Source organism: Hydra viridissima, unplaced genomic scaffold (genome assembly GCF_058129835.1).
Source record: "Hydra viridissima isolate aposymbiotic clone 2 unplaced genomic scaffold, HvirCarnegie_v1 scaffold_10, whole genome shotgun sequence".
Lineage (NCBI taxonomy): Eukaryota > Metazoa > Cnidaria > Hydrozoa > Anthoathecata > Hydridae > Hydra > Hydra viridissima.
The window spans coordinates 15546317-15567759 of record NW_028324309.1 but is presented as its reverse complement, the minus strand read 5'-3'; the positions used below and the strand labels follow the sequence as shown (position 1 = coordinate 15567759).

The 21443-nt window shown below is 28.3% G+C and overlaps 3 protein-coding genes, 1 non-coding gene and 1 pseudogene across 5 annotated transcripts; 4 read left to right on the top strand and 1 right to left on the bottom strand.

The window, feature by feature from the left end:
* Positions 1–548: 548 nt before the first annotated feature.
* Positions 549–622, bottom strand: Trnam-cau (transfer RNA methionine (anticodon CAU)). The gene has a single exon. It is a non-coding gene; the product is annotated as a tRNA-Met (tRNA).
* Positions 623–1974: 1352 nt separating this feature from the next.
* LOC145181233 (28S rRNA (uridine-N(3))-methyltransferase-like) lies at positions 1975–12059 on the top strand. Its single transcript, XM_090101192.1, has 9 exons — positions 1975–2069; positions 3998–4043; positions 10120–10170; positions 10257–10345; positions 10530–10737; positions 10877–11077; positions 11181–11394; positions 11592–11739; positions 11844–12059. Exons 1-9 carry the CDS (start codon positions 2007–2009, stop codon positions 11895–11897), a joined length of 1074 nt encoding a protein of 357 aa, XP_089957318.1. The 5' UTR covers positions 1975–2006; the 3' UTR covers positions 11898–12059.
* Positions 5070–9055, top strand: LOC149883344 (uncharacterized; annotated as a pseudogene). The gene is made up of 2 exons (XR_016456292.1): positions 5070–5630; positions 6075–9055. The product of XR_016456292.1 is annotated as an uncharacterized LOC149883344 (transcript).
* A 1260-nt stretch (positions 12060–13319) lies between the features above and the next one.
* Positions 13320–19443, top strand: LOC145181229 (calumenin-B-like). Its single transcript, XM_090100665.1, has 5 exons — positions 13320–14762; positions 17126–17319; positions 17983–18198; positions 19018–19223; positions 19296–19443. The coding sequence occupies exons 1-5, from the start codon at positions 14551–14553 to the stop codon at positions 19401–19403; spliced, it is 936 nt and encodes a 311-aa protein (XP_089956791.1). The 5' UTR covers positions 13320–14550; the 3' UTR covers positions 19404–19443.
* A 711-nt stretch (positions 19444–20154) lies between these two features.
* LOC145181686 (neuropeptide Y receptor type 6-like) lies at positions 20155–21409 on the top strand. Its single transcript, XM_080056826.2, has one exon. It carries the CDS (start codon positions 20231–20233, stop codon positions 21341–21343), a length of 1113 nt encoding a protein of 370 aa, XP_079912952.2. The 5' UTR covers positions 20155–20230; the 3' UTR covers positions 21344–21409.
* The last annotated feature ends 34 nt before the right edge of the window (positions 21410–21443 follow it).

Here is a 21443-nt window from a genome sequence, read left to right as displayed (position 1 = left end):
GTTTTGTTTTAAATGTGTTTCTTCCTCCGATAGTTTTTTTTTTTATCTTGTATTTTTAGGTATAAACCTTTATTTGATAAAAGTTTTTCAAATACCAATATTTTGAAATATTTTTTGAATAAAGTTTTTCAAACTGTCCTTCTGAAAGATTTGTAGTAAATGTTCCAATATTTTGATGGTTTGGAGGACAACAAGTATTTGCTAACTCCACCATTTCAAGTACGATGCAAACTTCCATAAGAATCTTCCGTCAAGCTCTTGAAACAATAAGTTTGAGAAGATCGAATAACAAGTGGATTACATACGCTCATCTACATGAGGACTATTTACACTAATAATTCTCCAATAGTCAATTACAATAGTCAATAAAATTTTTTCATCAACAACCTGAATTGTTGAACTATATAAAAAGAGATTTCAGGCAGATGAGGGAATATACCCCAATGTTTGATTGTGCGGATTCCATTGATGTTGAATGTATTCTAATTGGCTTTCAAATGAACTGTAACCCTTAAAATGTAATTAAACATTCTTAAATTCAAAACGAATGCCTAGTGTGAGGGTCGAACTCACGACCTTCAGATTATGAGACTGACGCGCTAACCAACTGCGCCAACCAGGCTTATAATTTATTTACGTTAATAATTATCTAATTAATGCCTATGCATTCTTTATTGTTAATTTTTTGATCTAAAATAATTTTATTTTAACACCATTTCAGTAATAAAATTACCAAAAAACTGTTAAATTCTGTAAGATAGAGAAGTGAGACCCAACAAAAGAATTGTTGCTTTTTTTTTCTTTAAAAAATGAAAATAAATTAAAAAAGTTGTAAATGTAACGTAAAAAAACATTAAAAAAATAAGAACATATTTGACTTTAAGTTTTCAGGTCAGTTGTTTTAACAACCTTTGTTTAAAATAATGCTCTAAAATTTTCAGTTAAACTCACATGCTGTTATTTATATATACTATTTTAATATCGTTATCCTATTTTTTGTATATTATTTATATAAGTTTATATCACTAATTATACAATACGTATGTATGTTCATATATAACAACTTGACTTCTTTTTTCCTTTTTTCCTTTTTTTTTTGTTAAGTTACAAAAAATTGTAAAGTCTTAAGTTTATGTTTGTAGTCAACTAAAAAAAAAAAACTTAAAAAAATAAATAAATCTGAAATTCAATGTTACCCACGCGATTAGAGAATATACAATTTTAGATTTTCGACTTATTTAAATAAATTTAATACTAAAAATTAAAAAAAAAAGGATAAAAAAAAATCTAAAATAAAAAAATCTATTATGAAAAATTTATTAGGTACTTTAACAATTGTTATAGATAGAAAATGTAAGTTGTATTAAATATAATATTTGTTTTCAAAAAAAAAAAAAAAAAAGTAAAATTCATTAAGTTTTTACAATTATAGAGTTATAACATTTTCATCTCTGACAAGCACTTCCTAAAAAACCTAGAGTCCTTTATTACAGCTTCTTGAGCAACGTTTTTGCTTCCTTAACTGTAGTGGTGAAGAGGTAATGCGTTTATAAGGCTCATCGTTCTTCTTAAAAATAAATAAACTTTTGAGCAGGCTTGTTAGATGTAGTTTGGAATAAAGTTGCCTAAAATTGCGAGTTATCTTTTCACAACTTAAAAATTTTCATCAGTAACTATGTTTAATATTAGATATATTCTTTCTTACTATTTTTATAGCTGCAAGTAGCAAAAAATTTTCAAACTGTATCTTAAGTCATTTTAATAAATGACATATTTTAGGAAAACTTTGTTACTAATAATCATTAACCTTTTGCATTACAACAAATAAATAGCTATGAATATCAAGAGGTTGAATCAATTATGTATTAAGAATAGCTATTTATTTTTAATAATTAAAAATATAGTTATTTTTAATATATCATTGGGTTGAATAAGGAAATGGGGACTGGTTTAGCGATAAGTTTTTTTCTACTTTAACGGTAATATTCAAAAAAGCCCGATTAAAAATGGATGGCGGCAAAATAAAACGTGCTTCAAAAAAACTCAAGCGTAAATTTAGTCTTGTTGATGTAAGTTTAAGTTAAATTGGAATTAAGTTTTCAACGACCAAGCATGTAACCTAATGATTTAAAACTTCAATGAGCTTTTAATTAGTAGAAGATAAATTGGTCCATTTGTAATAGGATTTAATTCTGTGCTCATTGTTATAGTAAGATACTATCATTGTATCTTATTATAACAATCAGCACAGATGATTTTTCAATGCTGAGTGTTGTACTTCATCAGTACAGTGCTCAGAAGAAAAACTTTGAAAACATGATTTTCAATGGCAATGTTAATTGACAATAGGAACTGATGGATGGGAGCTAGCAGCGATGTAGAATAGTATAATATAGCACCACAAAACTGAGTAACTGAGAGAGCAATTTTTTGTCAAAACATTTTTTCATATCGTTTGCTATCTTGCTTATACTTCTTCATGGATTTTTCTGCACCCATTTCCTAACAATCTGGATGATTTCCTTGATACAAAGTGAATAATCTCTTCCTGGATTGCATAAGGTTGATTGTACCTCCTAAGACTTTTCATGCATTAAAAACTGTTTTTCTACAGACATTTGCCTGTCTCATAATGACCTTATTACTTAAACCAGCCCTTTTTAAAAGCGATAAGTTAAATTTATTTTGTTTTAGCAGACAGTAAGATTATGGAATATGTATGTTAATGATGTAAGTGCATCATTAAAAAAAAATTTAGTTTAACAATTTTGGAATAAGTTATTTTAATCTTTTAAAACATAGTCCAAGTCAAGATTATCTCCTTTCAAGTTTACTTCTCTCAAAAAAGTGCACTGTTTTAGTTGTCTTCACATAAACATATGATCTTGTTTTAAACTTATTTGGTCTTTGCCAACAAATACAGCTAAAAATCTTTATCTAAAATGTTGTTATTTAAGTTGTGCAAAATATATGTTACATTGTGTCAAATATATGTTATTATTGCAAAATATGTTACATTGTACATACAATGTAACATATATTTTGAATGAAATACCATTTTCTTTTAAAATTGTTTTTTTTTCCAACACATGTAAAGACTATACATGCGTGCAACTAATATTGCTACATGTAAAAAAATTGGACCAAACTACTTTTTGACATGAGTAATAAACTAATTTTAAAATATTCATTATAAATTTTTATTTTCTCAGACTCCTTATTTAAGCTAGTGTAAAAGTTAGAAGCATCCAGGAATTTATATACTTTCAAGCTGTGCACAAAAGTAAAGCAAGACAGTTCACTTTGGTATATTTTTTTCTTGATGCAGTTGTTGGTTGTCTTTGTTTTGAACATCTAATTGATCAATATTAAGCTGCATACAAATATTTGAGCAGCCTGCCCTTGTAAAAAATTTTTATGATGGTCAATCATAGTTTTTCTTTTTTTTTTTTTTTTTTTTTTTTGGCAATGTAATGAATTCTTTTGACTTTTACTACCAGAATTATTTTTACTACATTTACTTATGTAAGAGATGGTCTGTCTCAGAATATTTTCTGCTTTAAAGTGCTAGATATTTTGCTAAAAGAATAATTTGTTAAATTGAATTCTTTGTCTTTTTTTCTTTGTGTTTCATCACGAGCTTATTTTTTAAAAATGTTTAGTTATGTAATGTATCATATATACTATTATAGATAATTAAGTTTGCAACAAAGCATGAAAATAACAAAAAAAAACCTGTGTTTGAACATGTTAATCATCAAACTTTTCACAGATTTGTATTAAACAACCGTTAGTATTTGTAGAATGTAGATAATACAATTGGGAACCACTTTGAAACCATTCATAAGTTCAGTTTCTCTCTTCAATGTTTTATCATTTTCATTTTTGTTAATGGTTTTTTACATGTAATAGCTAGTACACTGGCCTTCTTAACCTGATACTCAATCTACTTCAATCAAAAACAGTTTTTAATTTATTTTTATTTATTGTAATTTAGAAATTAGAAAAAAGAAGTCGAAAGAGATTAAAAAAACAGCTCACGGGTAAGAAAAAAATAATTTAAATTATCTAGAGAAAAAAAAATCTTATAATTTAATTTTTTTAAAGGGTGATACATAAGTTGTTGGACATGTTTTAATTTAATTTTTCTAGCTGATTAAACAATCGTGTGGTTTGATGCATATGTAAAAAAATATATGAAGTATTTAATTTATTATCAAAAACATTTAAAATGAGGTTAAATGCAGTAGAATGAGAATCATGTGGAAAATATCTCAAAATTTTATTTGTAAAAAATCCTAATATAAAAAATAATAAAGTTATTAATCATTTCAAAAAAGAAAAAATAGCTTGAAATTTATAATAACTTAAAAAAATAGCTTGAAATTTATAATAACTTAAAAAAATTTGAAGCGTTTCTGATAAAAAGCACACTGATCGTCCTCGACTTGAGAAAAGAAAACCAAACTAAAGAGGCTTTTTAACAATTGAAAAAGGGTTAGTTAGAAAATTGGGTTTTAAATTCAGTGTAAATCAATGGACAATTGGTTGTCAATTTAATGTGAAAAAAAATTTGAAAAGACTCTCAAATTCACTATTTAGCAATAATTAAAAGAAAAGATGAGAAGCAGAAAACTCGGTAACCAGCTCTATAATAAAAAATCACTTCTGGTCATCGATGATGAAAAATACTTTTTATGTTTTGCAGGAAATAACATGCCTGAAATTTCTGGATACTGTATCAAAGAAACATACCTAGAAAGTGTTCAGTTTGTAGGAAATAAAAATAAAATATGTCCAAGCCATTGTTTCATTGTTTTTCAGCAATCAATACATCAATCCATATTAATCAATCTTTAGAAAAATGATTTCTTACATTTATTCACAAGTGTAATTGCAATTAACTATTGATTTTAATCAAAGTTAGCAAGTTCTTATTCTCTAAAGATTCTCTAAATTGGATAAATATGTCAGTTATGTTAAGAAGGAATCCAACCCACCAAATGTGCCTCAAGCACAACCAATTGAACAACAAAATTGAAACAATAAAATTGAAACAACGAAATTGAAACAACGAAATTGAAAAATTAAAAAACAAAAATGCTTTACTGAAGAGAGAAATCACTGAAGTTACTAAAGCAATGAATTTTCAGAATGAATATTATGAACAAGTTGTTAAGGAATCAAATGACTTAAAAGTAAAACTCAATAGTTATAACAAAGACAACGAGAATCTAATGTGCACCAAATATATTCAAGATAAATTAGCAGAATTAGAAGATAGGAGTAGGCGCAACAATCTTCGTTTTGATGGCTTTGACGAAAGAGAAGAAGAAATGTGGAAAGATAGCGAGTCGAAGATCAAAGAGTTTATAAAGGAGAAACTTGGAATTAAAAACAACATTGCAATTGAAAGAGCACACAGAACTGGAAAGAAGAACGAATCTGGAAAAAGAAGAAGAACTATCGTGGTGAAGTTTCTTAACTATAAAGACAGAGAAATCGTTTTAAATGAATATAAAAAATGAAAACTATGGAACGAAAAAATATATCTAAACGAAGACTATAGCAATTACACAATCGAAAAAAGGCGACTTCTATTTACAAAAGCAAAAGAACTTCGAGCTGAGGGTAAGTTTGCTATAGTTATATGTACCAAACTTGTAACGCGTGCCTCAGAAGTATGAAATTCTTTTAAATCTTATTTATTTAGTACACAAAAAATGGTAACAACAAAAATATAAAATGAATGACTATGAATCACTTATTTTCAACTTTAGAAACAAACACATTGGATCTGATGAAAACACAGATCCAGATAGTAATTATTTTAATGACTTAAAAATAGATTGTTTTATCATTATGCTAGTGAGTTAAAAGAATTTCTTTCTAAAAATGGCGATGAAAACAAAAAAATCAAAATTGTCCACATAAATATAAGAAGTATAAACAAAAATTTTGAAAATCTTCGGCATTTTATAGAAGAAACTAAAAACTATTTTGATATTATTTGTTTAACGGAAACTTGGTGTTCACAAAATGAGCTTAATAATAACTCTAATTTCCATCTTCCTGGTTTTGAAGCAATTTTATTAGAAAGAAAATTGAATAAACGCGGTGGAGGAATTCTGATTTACGTAAAACTAAACGTTGCACATAACATTAGGAATGATTTGTGCGTTTCTGATGACGATAAAGAAATCGTTACAATTGAAATTTTAAACAATAAAAGCGAAAAGTTAAAAGCAAAAGCATTCTTCTAAGTTGTTGTTATAGGCCACCTGGTGGTGCGTCAGAAAACTTAAGCTTTTACTTAAAGCACAATATTTTTCATAAAGGTAACAAAGAAAAGAAAAAAAACTTTGTAATTGGCAATTTAAATATGGATTGCTTACGCTATTGCAAAAACAGAAAAATTAAAAGATTTTATGATGAAATATTTGTATCAGGAGCAATACTGCTTATCAACCAGCCTACTCGAATGACAAAAAACTCAGCCACCTTAACAGACAATATTTTAACAACAGATGTATATGACAATGACATGCAAAAAGGCATTATAAAATCAGATATATCAGACCATTTTCCCATTTTTCTAACAATCAACGCCATTTCAACTCCTAACTCTAATAAAAGTCAAACTATAAGAAAACGTATTTTCAGCAAAAAAAATTTAGAAACGTTTAAATATCAATTATCATTGTTAAACTGGAAGGATATAAATTTTAATGAAGACATAAATATAATCTATAATAAGTTTTTTAATACATTTTTCTCGGTGTATGATGCAAATTTTCCCGTCTCCGAAATAATCTTAAAACCAAAAACCTTAAATAGTCCTTGGATTACCAAGGGTCTTAAAAAATCTTCAAAAATTAAACAAAAATTGTATATAAAATATTTAAAAACAAAATCCCATGCTAACTTACGCATATATAAAAACTACAAAACTCTATTTGAAAAAATTCGTAAAAACATGAAAAAAAGTTACTACTCTAATCTAATTACCAAATATTAAAGTGACTCAAAATAAATATGGAAAATATTGAAAGAAATAACGGGGAAACAGAAAACTTGTTTAAATTTCCTTCCGAAAATGATTAAAATAAACAATGTTTGTGTTTATGATCCAAATGATATAGCAAAAGAATTTAATAAATACGGATATTGGAAGCAGGTTGGCTGATAGGATTCCTCCTACAAATATTTCCTTTAATGATTTTTTGACAACTCCAAATAATTTACTTTCTCCCCATGACTTATCCCTAGATTTAACAGTTGAGGAGTTTGAAAGAGCCTTCAAATCCCTAAAAAGAAACAAAGCACTCGGTGCGGATGGAATAAACAGGAACATAATTATAGATTGCTATGAAAGTTTGAGCGGTATTCTATTTAAAGTTTTTAAAATATCTTTACAACAAGGGGTTTCCCTGATCTATTAAAAATTGCCAAAGTTATTCCTATTCATAAAGGTGGAGAAAAATCAAACATCAATAATTATTGTCCTATTTCCATCCTTCCTACGTTTTCGAAAATTTTAGAAAAAATAATCTTCGAAAAAACATACAACTACCTGATTTCAAATAATTTACTATGTAAAAATCAATTTGGCTTTAAAAAAAATAGTTCAACCGAACAAGCCATTATTCAGTTTACACGCAAAGTCTCAAATTCTTTTGCTAGATCACAATATACACTTGGCGTTTTTGTCGATTTATCAAAAGCTTTTGATACAGTCAATCATGATATCTTACTTAAAAAACTTGAATTCTACGAATAACTGGTAAATTGATTAAATGGTATAAAAGCTACTTGTCTAATAGAAAGCAATTCGTCTACCACGGAGAAGAATTGCTTCCTATTGATCTTCAAAATAGAACATTAATTGAAATAAAATGTGGTGTTCCACAGGGTTCTATCCTTGGTCCACTTCTCTTTTTAGTATACATCAACGATCTAAATAAGGCCTCAAACCTAATGAGCATTATGTTTGCAGATGATGCTAATTTATTTTTATCTAACAAAGATATTAGCAAACTTTTTTTAAATATGAATAAAGAACTTATACAAATTTCTACTTGGTTTAAATGCATTAGACTAACCTTAAACATTGACAAAACAAAGTGGATATTTTTCCACTCGTCAACAAAAAAACGTTTTTTACCTAATAATTTACCTAAACTTTATATTGATGAAGTAGAAATAAAAAAAGATTCCGCTTTAAAGTTCCTAGGTATCTATCTTGACAAAAATATGGCGTGGAAAACTCATATTAATTATATATCAACTAAAGTTGCAAAAAGTATTGGAATCCTCTATAAGGCCAGAAATTATTTAAATAAAAATAATTTAAAACAACTATACTACTCATTTATTCATAGCTATATAAGCTATGCAAATATTGCCTGGGGAAGTACAGGTAAAAGTAAGTTGCAACGTCTTTACTGCCATCAGAAACATGCAATGCGAGTAATATATTTTTTAAATCGTTTTTCAAACACAAAATCTTTATTCAAAGATATGAATGTATTAAACGTTTATGAACTAAACTTGTATAATACTTTATGTTTTACGTTTTGTTATGTGAACAACCATTTATTAAATGTTTTTAAAGATCTATTTACCTTTAAAGTAAAGAATAAATATAGTTAGCGAAATAAAAACTATTTAAAAGAACCCTTTTGTCAAACAAAGTTTAAACAGTTTTGTATAGATTATCGAGCACCTTATCTCTGGAATAAAATTGTCCAGCCTAATTTAAATTCATCTATCTCTTTCTGTTTTTAAAAATAAGTTAAAGAATATTATTTTTTCAACGGATAATATATTGAAATATTTTTGAGATGTTGTTCTAACTATTTTTCAAATCTTTTGAATAATATTTTGTTATAAACTGTATTATATGGTCTAAAAGTTATATTGTAATTATACTGTAATTTTTTATATGGTTCTGGCGACAAGATCAATATGATCTTCTTCCAGATTCTAAGTTTATATATTTATATTACATGTAAATCACGACATGTAAATAATGTAAACTAAAATTTAAAAAAAAAAAAAATTGAGAACTTTTTTGAACATTTGCCTCTAAATGTTTACAAGAGAAGTTGAAAAATTTCAACAGAGCAAGTCTTGATGGATCTCATCAAAATTAAAACTAAAAGAAACATATTTGAATTTTTAAAGTCACTCATGCAAGTTCTCAAAGCGAATTGAGATCTAATGCAGATGATGGAGTTTTTTCATATAAGAATTTTTACTCAAAAATAAATACTTAATTTTTGAAAAAAATCATAATAGTTTTTATCTTTATTTATAAATAAGATTAAAGTTTTTATTTTGTCTGATAAGTTTTTATTTTATCTTTATTTTAACTTATCATTTTGTCTGACCACTTATGCATCACCCATTATTCAGTAGTATTTCAAATAGAGCATATATTCTACTGAATTTGTACATTAATCCACTTCTTTAAAGGTTTTTTTCTTTCAATAAAATCTTATGATCTCAGAAAAAACAATCAGGTAATTTTTAAATATGACATATAATTATTAAAACACGTTATTATGCTGATTTAACATTACTATTCAGAAATCTTCACATTAAAAAATATGGGCTGCAATTACAGGCTCAAAGATGAATTTTCAGCTGAAAGAATAAATGAAAACTTTCCAAAAAAAGTTAATGATACTTTTTGTACATTATTGACAGCACATGAACAAAAAGGAGCCAAAATTAAATCAACATTTTGTATATGGTAAACTTATTTAGCTGCAGCAATGATAAGAGTTATAGCTACAGTTACTTTTGTTTTTACAAGCCTATATTGTATGAGGTTGTCTAGTGATGTTTATCTTGTAATAGAGAATTTTCTTCTACAAAAATAAATCATGTTAAAATTTTAATGCTATAAACCACACAAGTTTAAAAATTTTGCATAATTTGCATTATGTAGCCCATAGTCCTTGGCACGGTGATTTTATGGTAATTTGTGGTATCAAATTGCTCTAGTGCAAAAATAAAACTTAATATTATTTTTTTTTGAAAATAGTTTGTAAAAAGTATGCATAGTATTTTTATTTTATTAATTTATGTAAAGGTAAAGTTAACTACATTTAGATACATCTCTTGTCAGCTCTATCACTGATGATAAAAGTTCAAAAAAGTCAGGTACACGTTGCTGTCTCTTTCTTGGATAAGCAATATATAGAACAGAACCTTTCCCATTTAGTTTTAATCATGTATAATAATTGAAGGGCGATTATCAACAGTGAGCATTGCATTACCTGGTTCTATTTTGGAAAATTCACAATCTCCAGAATTGCGCACTTATTTAGCAGGACAGGTATAATCACTTGTTTTTATTTAACTAATTTATAAACAATTTATGGCATAACCAACTATCATTGGACTTTTCTGCTCTGTTATTAAAAATTATGTATCAACATATTTGAAGGTGCTGTGAAAAAATCCTAATTTGGAATAAGTCAAAATTTTATTAGTTATTTTATGCTTTTAATTTTTTACAGATTGCACGAGCTGCTGTCATTTTTAATGTTGATGAAGTAATTATTTTCAATGAATCCCTTACTAAGAAACAAAGTGAGGGGCTGTTTAAAGGGTCAACTAAGTCTAGTGATCCTAATATACTACTAGCCCGAATACTGCAATACCTTGAGTGCCCACAATATCTTCGCAAAGAGTTTTTCCCTGTACATCAAGACCTTAAATATGCCGGTAAATTTGTGTTTAAATAAACATACTTTGGATAAACTATTATTCTTATTAAAAATAGGTTGATGGAGCGCCTGAGCTTTCATTATCTAGGTTAACTCTTTGCTTTTTTACCTCACTGATAGTTCTTTTTTTATTATAGGAATTCTAAACCCTCTTGATTGTCCACACCACATGCGTGCCGATGATATTGTGACTTATAGGGAAGGTGTGACTTTAAATAGACCAGTAAAAAAAGGCGAAGGATCATTTGTTAATGTTGGTATGACAAAAGACGTTAAAATTGATAAGCACCTAAAACCAAATATCCGTGTTACGGTGAAGTTAGATCCTTATGATCATGGTTTGATTATTTAGATTTATCTTTTTTCTAAGAACATTTTGTGTTACAAAATAAATAATTAGGAACAAGAATTTAATTACTTTTTTAAAACGCTTTATTCCAGAAAGTATCGAAAAGAAGAGATACCTAACTGGTCGTGTTGTTACACCTTCAACTCCACGCGAGGAAGCTGGTGTATATTGGGGTTATTCTGTACGACTTGCTGATAATTTCAGCTCAGTGTTTACTAATAGTCCGTACAAAGGAGGCTATGATCTTACTATTGGTACTTCGGATAATGGTGGGGACATTAGTGATATTGAAATACCTACTTACAAGTAAGTCGAAAGTTAACTGAAAAACGACAGTTTTTTTTTGTTTTTTTTGTCAATATTGTTTTTTTTTTGTAAAGTATATATTTATTTGATTTGGTCTATTTCATTCTCGTTTATAACAAAACAATTTCATTTTCTTTTTAACATTTATACGCATTCCCAAAGAGCTTCTTTAAAAGCATGTCCTACATTACATTTAGTCATTTATTGGTAGTTTTCGGTGGTTTAAAAGGTCTAGAATATAGTTTTGAATCGGATGAATCGCTACGTGACACTGACGTTTCCCTTCTTTTTGATCGTTTCGTTGCGTATTGTTCGAATCAAGGAACCAGAACTGTTCGAACAGAGGTATTTAAAAAGTTATTCGCTTGAAGCTTTATTGCTTTAACTGTTTGGTGAATAAATTGCTTGTGAAATGTTTTTTTTTTTTTTGTTTTTTTTTTAATATACAGGAAGCTCTTCTCATCACTTTGGCAGTCCTTCACTCAAAGCTTTCGAAAACTTAAGTTTTATTGCAGGAGCCTGAAATTACAAATCTATTGGATATATAAGCTATAAAGTTAATTTTACTTGTAAATAACATTCTTAATAATAACTCTGAAATGTATGCTTCAATTAGTTTTATTTTTTTTCGTAGTTTTACTAATTGGTAAATATCAAGATATAAAGATATATTACTTTTTCCTAAACCTTCGTAGTAATTGTAAACAGCATAGCGATGAGACAACGTTTGAATTTAATACACTTTTTCTAGTACCATATTTATATAGATTTGTTAAATACCTTTAATGTAACCTGAAGAAAAATTGACTTTTTTCTACTTGAGGGACCTGCACTCAGTATTTTAAAGGCTTAGCATATTTATGATTATAGTCTATTGCTCAAACCCTTAAAAATACTATTGTAAACGTGGTTTTAGTCTGAATCTCTTTCATGTCAAATCATGTAACCTGTAATCATAGAAAACGCTGCTTCTTTTATCATTAAAAATACCTAGAAGATAATACTAATCAAAGAATCTGAGGTTGCAACTTATTACAACCGCTCAAAGTTTTTTTAACAGCCACACCAATATCTCACCTATGGGTAAGTTATACTGAATGGATTTAAAAAAAGCAACCATCAATGGTCTTGTAGTATAACTTGGTGTATTTTAAGTTAATATGCATTTACTGCGTTGATATATTTTTGAAGTTGTGACGTTTGAGCACAATGAGTTCCACTACGTCACTCGACAATCTTACCTATATGACCCTTTTGTGTTTGGCTTATCTCGTGGTGAGATGTTGGTACCAAAATTTTTTTTTACTAAATCTACAATAGATTTTTTTTTTTTTACTTATTTTAGTATTATCACTAGTTCTGAAATATAAAATATTTTGTAATTTTTTTTTTGGTTAATATGATTTTTATTGTGATATCCTGCGCACTTTAAAAACTTCTTTTTCCCCAAAAGCGCGTGAATCAGACCTTGTTAGAATTTAAAATTTATAAAGACGGTTTTTTGGATGTTTTAAAAAAAGCTTTAATTTAATTAGCCCATTTTTCTGATATTTTGGTTATGAAAAATTCTATAACCTTCGCTGAATTAGTAGCGCACTTACTTAGTCTCTACACATACCAAACCATTTGCGAGTTAAACCCATCGGTTATCATATCAATCATCGGTTATCTTTCTTTTTTCTTTTCTCTAATTACTTGAAATTTAATCTCAAAAATGTCTAAAAAATGCTACTACATGCAACCAGGAGTTGGCCAAAATGATTGTTTAAAGATTTGTAAATAGCAAAAGAGAGATGTAAGCAGATGCAAACTGTCTGCAATGTTAAAACTTATAATAGCAGCTGGTTAATTATTGGCACGCTGTGTTTGCCTTTTCATTTTTAAAATAAGGGTTGTCTTTGATATACTCTTAACAAATGTTTAGCTATTATTTTAAAGAACAAAAAACGACTAAACTTCTCTTTTTAAATGATTAAAAATGTAGTTGCATGGTGTAAGTATCTTCGCGAACAGCTAATTGTAAGTCAGATATATGACATTTCAATCGGAAATTTTTTGATTTTTTTTTTTTTTTTTTCAATTTTCATTTTTGAAAAAATCAGATGATTTAAAGAGGGCTACACAGCATTACGTCAACCTAATTATTTCTGTTTTATTGTTCCATTTGTAAAGTTGTAATTTTTATTAAAACGTCAGTTGTCTCGATAACTCCGTCTCAAGTCTTTTAAAAATGAGATAAAAGCCTTTCAGAAGATATTTGAAAAATTGGCTTTTAAATAAGAAGTTTCAAAAATTATTGTACCCGAAACTCTCGTAACCAGAGTGGATAAAGGGAAGGATGTTTTCATCCCCTCTTTCTTCTCAATGCTGCTCTAAAAATTTAAAGTTAGAAATCATAAATCCAACTGTTGAAATTTTGAACAACTGTGTTTTTTACGTATTACAACCTGATTACTGATGCTGCAGACCTGGAGGATTGGATTTAAAATATTCTTTTAGTTTTCTGCAGCGGCTTTGGCTCATTAAGTCAGACCATGAAATTATTTAACCTATCATGGCAACAGATTAACAAACAGCATGCTCCTTTGATCAAGCTCTCTGCAATTAGAAATAAATGAAGGAGGGGGTACTAAGTATGCTTAAAGATAGTATTTATGCTCTTAACTCATCGCAACCTCAATCGAAAACTTATTACTGATTTTTAAGAAACCTTGTTAAAGTAACTAGTAGGTTTTATTACATAAGATTTAATAACAATGAATAAATGGCTTAAAGCAAAAAAATATATATATATTTTTGTTAATAGAAAACAAGATTCTAATGATAATTAAATGCAAGAGAAAACAAGACACTTGATTTTCTCGTTGACCGGCAGTTCCGCAGTATAAAGCAGCCAATGTAAAATTAAAAACAGCCTCGTCTTAAAAGTGATAGGTGGATAAAGCAAATTTAACAAGTTTAATTTCATACAAAAAGGTGCCAAAACTGCTTTAAAAGATTTTTTGACCAATCCAATAAGTCACTCACACTCAAAAGAAAACCAATCACGACTCAACACATTTTTTTGTTTCGGTTTGGGTTAAGGAATCAAAATACGCAGGTTAGCAATAAGCGAGAAGAATTTACAACTCTATTTAAAAAGCGGCATAAATAATCATGAAGTTGTATTTTGTATTTTTAATTTCCTTTGTCATTCACAAATGCGAATCTACTCCCAAGGATCGCGTTATCAACAATGATTTATCTTCAGAAAATCACGAAGAAAATGATGTCCACAACATCGAATATGACCACGAGGCGTTTCTTGGCAAAGAAGATGCCCGGAGATTCGAAGAGCTAACACCAGAAGAAAGTAAAGAGCGACTTGGGTTAGTATTGTGTCGTGTTATTTACACGCATCAGATCACATCATATACACACAATCTAAGGCGGTCCAAAAGGACTAACATTAATATAATATAAGGACTAGATTTAAATTGTCTGACCATTAAATCTAATAAAAAGATTAGACTTAAATAGTCTGTTTGCTACCTGTGTTAAAAACACAAGTAATAAGCAGGAGAGTTGTCTATTTTTTAACAATATTACATTCAAAAGTTTACACCAGTCTGTACCATGTCAGAAAATATCATTTGAGAAGTGTAGACAACAGTTGTGTTCCTTCACTTTGATTGAATCTTTCTTTTCTTGTCATAGAATTTTTTTTTTTTTAAATCTCAAATTACTATAAAGAAAGGAACACAAACCAGCCTATAAATTAAAAGAAGTAAAAATAGCAATAGAAAGTAAATTTAAATTTATGGTTTACCATAACAAACTTTTGTTTTATACTCTTAATTCATAAATTGTTGATGTTTCTCAGAAATACTTTTTATCCATATCCTAAATATAAATAACTTTTATTCAGAACCCTAACATGCTAGTTATATCAAAAAAAGGTAGATAGTATTTATTAATTTTTTATCTGTATAGAAAAAATCTATGAATTTGTTTTTCTCCTTTTTTTGCAGAATTTAAAATATTTTTTTGAAAAAAAATGATGATAAACTCAATCATGATAAACTCATAACTAATTTATAACACAATGTAATCAATCAAAATCAAAATGCACAAATTTAAAGAAAATTTGTGTTTGATTATGCAATTTAAAATTTACATATAATTATAAACAAAGTTTAAAATTTAAATACAAATACAATTTAAAATTCTTATACAAGTTATTTTTGTAAAGTATCATGTTGGAAAAATTGTTAAAAAATTAATCAAGCAAATAAGCCAAAATTGGAGTTTCGAAAAATCAACTATGCAGTTCATTCATTAGGAAGAAATAGCAAAAATTCAGAACTAAAAACTGACTTGAAGGAGTTCAGAAAAGCAGACTTGCTGGTCTTTAATCATAAACAATTGAATATATTTTAGTTGATTTTAACAAATCCACCTCTCTGGAAACTTGACATTTTATAAAAAGTATATTTAGATTGTGAAATCATGTAGATTTCCTTAATATAACTTAAATTAACAACTGAACCTTTAGAATGTAAATTACTTTTACCATCCAGTGACATTTTTATGCCCACAATATTCACATATTCTACAAGATGGCATATAAGAAAGATGATCAGCAGGAAAATATGTCAAGCAATAATAGTGAAGTTAATGATTGCATATGATATTTGCACTTTTTTACTTTCTTTAATAAATAAAATATTTAAATCTTATATAAAGTAGCTTGAGCCATAACTTGGCCAGTTACCTATGCAGTTTTTAAGTATTGTATTGTTTCCTCTATTATTTAGTCTTTCTCAATCTCATTAAAATCAAGCAGAAATCTTCATCATTCATCTAGGGTCATCTAATGGACCTTTAAGAATCAAAAATAATTTTCAAATAGCTCGGTTACTTCGTCTAGTTTGATTAATATTAAAATCTAGTTAGAACGTTAAAAAATTTTTTCATCCTAATGATAAACAGAATGGTGAAAATTATGCTGTAATTTGCATTAAATTCTGTTTATAGTTGTGACAATACTAATTACAGTTTGCTAATTAAGTACTTGCATTTTTGTTATGAGTGTATGATTAAAGATAAGTAATTGTAAATAAGTAATGGCTTAAAACAAAGCAAAATGCTAGAAAATAATAAAATCTTTCCAGATAGCTTTCAAGAGCCGTATTTCAAACAAGTTAACTAATTAAATACTTGCTGTCTACTGTGTTAAACCTTCAAAACTCAAAAGTTTATTATTTATAATTGTGTTTATATTGTATATGGTATGAATTTTATACTTGTTATAACCAAATGGAATAGTCAACAAAACAAAACTTAAAACTCAAAAGTAAGGAGCACCCCTCATATATACATGCATGCATGCATACATAAATACATATATACATGCATACATAATAAATAGACAGATAGATACAACAAAGATTTTGTAAGCAGTGTTGCATGCATACTTAAAAGCTGATTTACATAAAAATGTATTAAAGTATATTGTACATATAAGTTTTCCTCTTGAACTAAGCAATTAGCATCATCCCATATGTTATAGCATCTTTATATAAGATACTCTAATAATATATAGAAGTATAATAAATTCTTTATGATTGTAATAGTTAAATAAAAAATAGCTTAAGTTCTGCAAGCAAGGTGAAGAAATATTTAAATTTATTAAATATTACAGTTTTGTAAGATCCAGCTCTATTTCTCAGCAAAAAACTTTTTTTTACAGAGAACTTTATGATAAAGTTGATGCAGACAAAGATGGCTTTGTTACAAATGAAGAGCTTAAATTATGGATTAAATTTACCCAAAATAAGTACATCTGGAATGATGCAAAAGAGCAGATGAAACAAAATGATCTAAACAAAGACAACTTTGTAACATGGGATGAATATAAAAAGGGAACATATGGATTTGCTGACGGTAAAAAAAAAATTTGTGTTCTTAAAATTTCAGTTTACCCAGGAAAAGTGAAAAAGCATTTTTTATAGTATCAAATTATTACTTTTTTTACGAGTCTATAAAAATTCCAGAATGTTTATTTGAAAAATTTAGATTTAGGTAAGTCAGGACTATCCTTAGAAATATGTAAATAAATTAATTTGTTTTTATATTTTAAAAAAAAAAAGTTTTTTTCATGAGGGAAAAAATTTTCATAATTTTCCTATATAAATTTAATCCAGTAGACAAAAAATATCAAATGTGAAAAGAGTGTGCTAAATAGTGATAAATAGTGGCAACCTATATTTATAGTAGTCCATGTTAAAATTTTTACTAAATTGTTATACCATATCGTAGCTTGGAGAAGCATCACAATATGGCTATAAAATTTAATTCATGGTCACAACTGATATAAAAAAAGGTTTTGTAAAAAGATTTTTTTTAAAAGTTCATGTACAGTGTAAATTAAAAAAAATAAATAAATAAATTGGTAAATTGGTGTAATAAAATCTAAAATGTTAGAATGAAAGACTGATAATTACTAAGAGTCAAAAATTTTAACTGAGCAACAGGAAAGAATGCTTTCTAAATTTTAGAGTAAGTTTTGATGCTCACTTATAAAATATTACTTTAATTTACTGTTAGATAGTAACATGGTTCATTACAAAGAAATGATTGCTCGTGATGAAAGAAGATATAAGCAAGCAGATATAGATAGTGATGGCAAGCTTAGCCGAGAAGAATTTGCTTCATTTTTACACCCAGAAAGTGATGATAATATGAAACCATTGGTTGTTCAAGAAACTTTGGAAGATATTGACAAAGATAAAGATGGAAGCATTTCCATTGATGAATATATAGGTAGAACTGTTTTCTTTCTCTATTTATTGTATTTTTTATGTTGAGATAAAATGCTGTGAGTTTAACTATTTTCTCAAAAGAAGGTGAAAAATTATGGTGGTAACATAGTTTATGCAATTTTTTAAATCCAAATATAAATGTAAACAATAAATAATTTCTTTCATCAATTTGAATTGAGGTGATGAAAGCTGCATAAAAAAGTTCAAATTATTTTTCCAGAACCCTGGTTTTAAATTCTTTAGTCAACAAAAGTTTAAAGGTGATATCAATTTTGTGTCCTGGAACATGAATCCTATTAATAGTCCCAAAATATGTCTGATTATGCAATATTGGGCTGTTATGAAAGAAAAAACAATACAAGAGATTGCATATAAATAGCAAGGAATATCTCAAATCTTCAGAACATCTGCTGTGCAAAAATCTAATTGGACCCTTGTGCATTAAAGTGGGAAAATGTAGACAAATTCGATATGATATGTAATGTTACTGTAGTCACATGGGACTACAAAAAATATAAGAAAAATATTTTTAACTAGTGGCCAGCGGATTTGACTTTTATTCAAAAAGAAATGAGACTGCAATTGCAATCAGCGTATGCGAGGATTCGCTGACTGCAATTTTTAACTTTGACCCAGGATTGTGTGGATATAGATATTTAGAAGTATTATGATAAATTGTGGCAGCATTTGGTAAAAATAGAGCCTCTTTAGTTCCTCCTAAGTTGAAGTCTTGTGTTCTTTTGCTTAACGATAAAATTTCCCATTTAATTTTCTATTGGTTTTTTAAAACTGAGTTTTGATCCCTCTTTTTGATTTGTAGGTGACTTATGGCCGGAAGAAGATAGAGCTGCGGGTAAAGAACCTGAATGGGTAAAGAGTGAACGAGAGCAGTTTACAAACTATCGTGATATTAATAAAGATGGAAAAATGGATAAAGAAGAAGTAGCAGCTTGGATATTACCTCCCGATTACGATCATATTACCTCTGAAGCTCAGCATCTAATAAATGAAGCTGATGTTGATAATGTAAGTGCACGAGACTTAGTTATTTGGCAAAGCGTTCTTTCAACAAACATTCTATTACTGTTTTATTTATAGGACGGGAAGCTAACAAAGAAAGAGGTTGTCGATAAGTTTGATCTGTTTGTTGGAAGTCAAGCCACTGACTTTGGTGAGGCTTTAAAATATAAACACGATGAAATGTAAATAACTATAGTTTTTAGAGAGATTTTTAAATTTTTTTGTTTCTGTTGTGTATTTGATTGAATGATGAGGCTGCACTCAACATGCATCCTTAACTATTACAATGGATCCTTAGCTAATTTCTCCATTTAAGAGCGATGGTATATATTTCCCAATAGATCGCCTCCGTTATGTCACTGTGAACCACAGGACTTTAATTTCCATTAATCCAATGATCCTTAATAAATACTTGTAGTTTTTTATAAAATGATAATAGAAAAGAAAAATCTTTCGAATTGATTTATGATCCTACACAACTAAATTCTTAATTCCAGATAAAGAATTTACAGATTAATTCGGTGTTTGTTTATTTTGAAAGCGAAGTTTTGCTTGTAAATGTAATCGCGTTTTTGAATTAACATTAAAGAACCTTTAAACTCTGCAGACAACTTTCCGTCAATTTTTCTTCCCGCTTTTTCTGGTGCACTCTGGGTTCAATGCAAAAGTTTCGTCAAGAAAATTTGTGATTGTAACAAATTGCTTAAATTAGCTTCAGTCTGATAATCTAGCACAGTGATAAATTCACTACTTACTTTTCCGTCAGGTTTAGATTCAACTTGAAAAACTCTGGAAATTTACTTAAATAAAATAGAAATCTGTCATTTTGTATACTCTAATCGCTTTCTGTACACTTTCGTAATGTTCAGCGGGAGAACACATCCTACTCAGTAGGATATTGTATTTTAGTGGCATCTTAAATAAATAATGTCAGAATCGTTCTCGCCTCTTGAGAAGAGTAATTGCTCATTTTGCGATAAAAAGAAACTTATTAAGCACTAAGCAAATAATTAATGCTTCAGCCTACAACAATTTGTAGTTTAAGTAAATGTAATTATTTGCCGACTAAACAATTCAGTATACGTGATTTGCTGGCCTTCGATATGGATGACAAGATTTTAAAAGTTTTTGTTAAAACAGGACACCTTGTTAAAGAGAGTGGAAATCATGATATTTCAAAAATGGAAGTTTTTGATATATTTATAATAGCCATGTTAGTATTCGTGATGGTAATTGGGGTTACAGGAAACACAGTTGTTATTTTCGTGTTTGGTGTCAGTAGAAACAAAAAAAGATTTGAGCGCTTTTTATTAGCCTTGGGAATATTGGATTTCTTATCATCAATTTTAATTCCTTTAACGTTCCTTTACCTCACTGCGACTCACTATAAGCGCTGGGATTTCGGAGAAGTTGGTTGTAAGGTTATACCTACCTTGCTACAGATTACCGTGTCCGTTACACAAGGAGTTTTAATAATGATTAGTTATGAAAGATACCACTCTATTGTGAATCCCTTCCGGGATAAGGTTTCTCAATTCGTGCTAATTGCACTCTTTTGCACTGTCCTCTCGCTTTCTATCATTCTGGCAGTGCCTTATATGATGACGTTTCATATATTAGTTAATTTTGATCATGGCATAAAAACATGTACTCCTGATGGTAGCAAGACTAAACTGCTGATGGCCGCGTCGTCGTTGCAGCTAACAAGAGATGTGATAGCTATAGGTTTCATGGAGTTTTTCCGCCAACGCATTAACAAAGTACTTCTGAAAACGCAAAAACATTCCACATGGAACTGCAAAAAGGAGACCCAAAAAGGAAGGAAAATTTTATTCATTGTTATAATTGTGTTTTCTTCATTAACTTTACCGCTGGATATTTTTCAGTTTATTTTTTACTTATTTGTTAATTTCTCAACATCGACACTGCATTCCAAGACTTATGAAGTGTTTATCACTGTTAACACTATTCTTAATTTGATGCAAATGTCAAATTCTGTTGTAAACGTCTTCATCTATTCTCGCATGCATAAAAACTTCAATTTGAAACATAAAGAAACTTCGAGCTGTGTCATTTCAGATTGGAACGGGGATAAAAACGTAAAAGCTTTATTTATTCAAAGATAATTTATTTATAAGTGTACGCTTGTGTGTTATTTTTAAGTGTAAACATGAGAGTAATAAAATCATAGAATCAAAGCCTTGATAAGTCAATTTGTTTTTAAGA

Bases quoted from the DNA above. Each gene is read 5' to 3' on its own strand.
- LOC145181233 (XM_090101192.1), top strand. From the start codon at position 2,007: ATGGATGGCGGCAAAATAAAACGTGCTTCAAAAAAACTCAAGCGTAAA. The intron at 4,044-10,119 runs GTAAGAAAAAAA...AACTACATTTAG, and splicing joins ATTAAAAAAACAGCTCACGG to ATACATCTCTTGTCAGCTCT. The intron at 10,346-10,529 runs GTATAATCACTT...AATTTTTTACAG, and splicing joins GCACTTATTTAGCAGGACAG to ATTGCACGAGCTGCTGTCAT.
- LOC145181229 (XM_090100665.1), top strand. From the start codon at position 14,551: ATGAAGTTGTATTTTGTATTTTTAATTTCCTTTGTCATTCACAAATGC. The intron at 18,199-19,017 runs GTAGAACTGTTT...TTTGATTTGTAG, and splicing joins TTCCATTGATGAATATATAG to GTGACTTATGGCCGGAAGAA. The intron at 19,224-19,295 runs GTAAGTGCACGA...TTTTATTTATAG, and splicing joins ATGAAGCTGATGTTGATAAT to GACGGGAAGCTAACAAAGAA.
- LOC145181686 (XM_080056826.2), top strand. From the start codon at position 20,231: ATGCTTCAGCCTACAACAATTTGTAGTTTAAGTAAATGTAATTATTTG.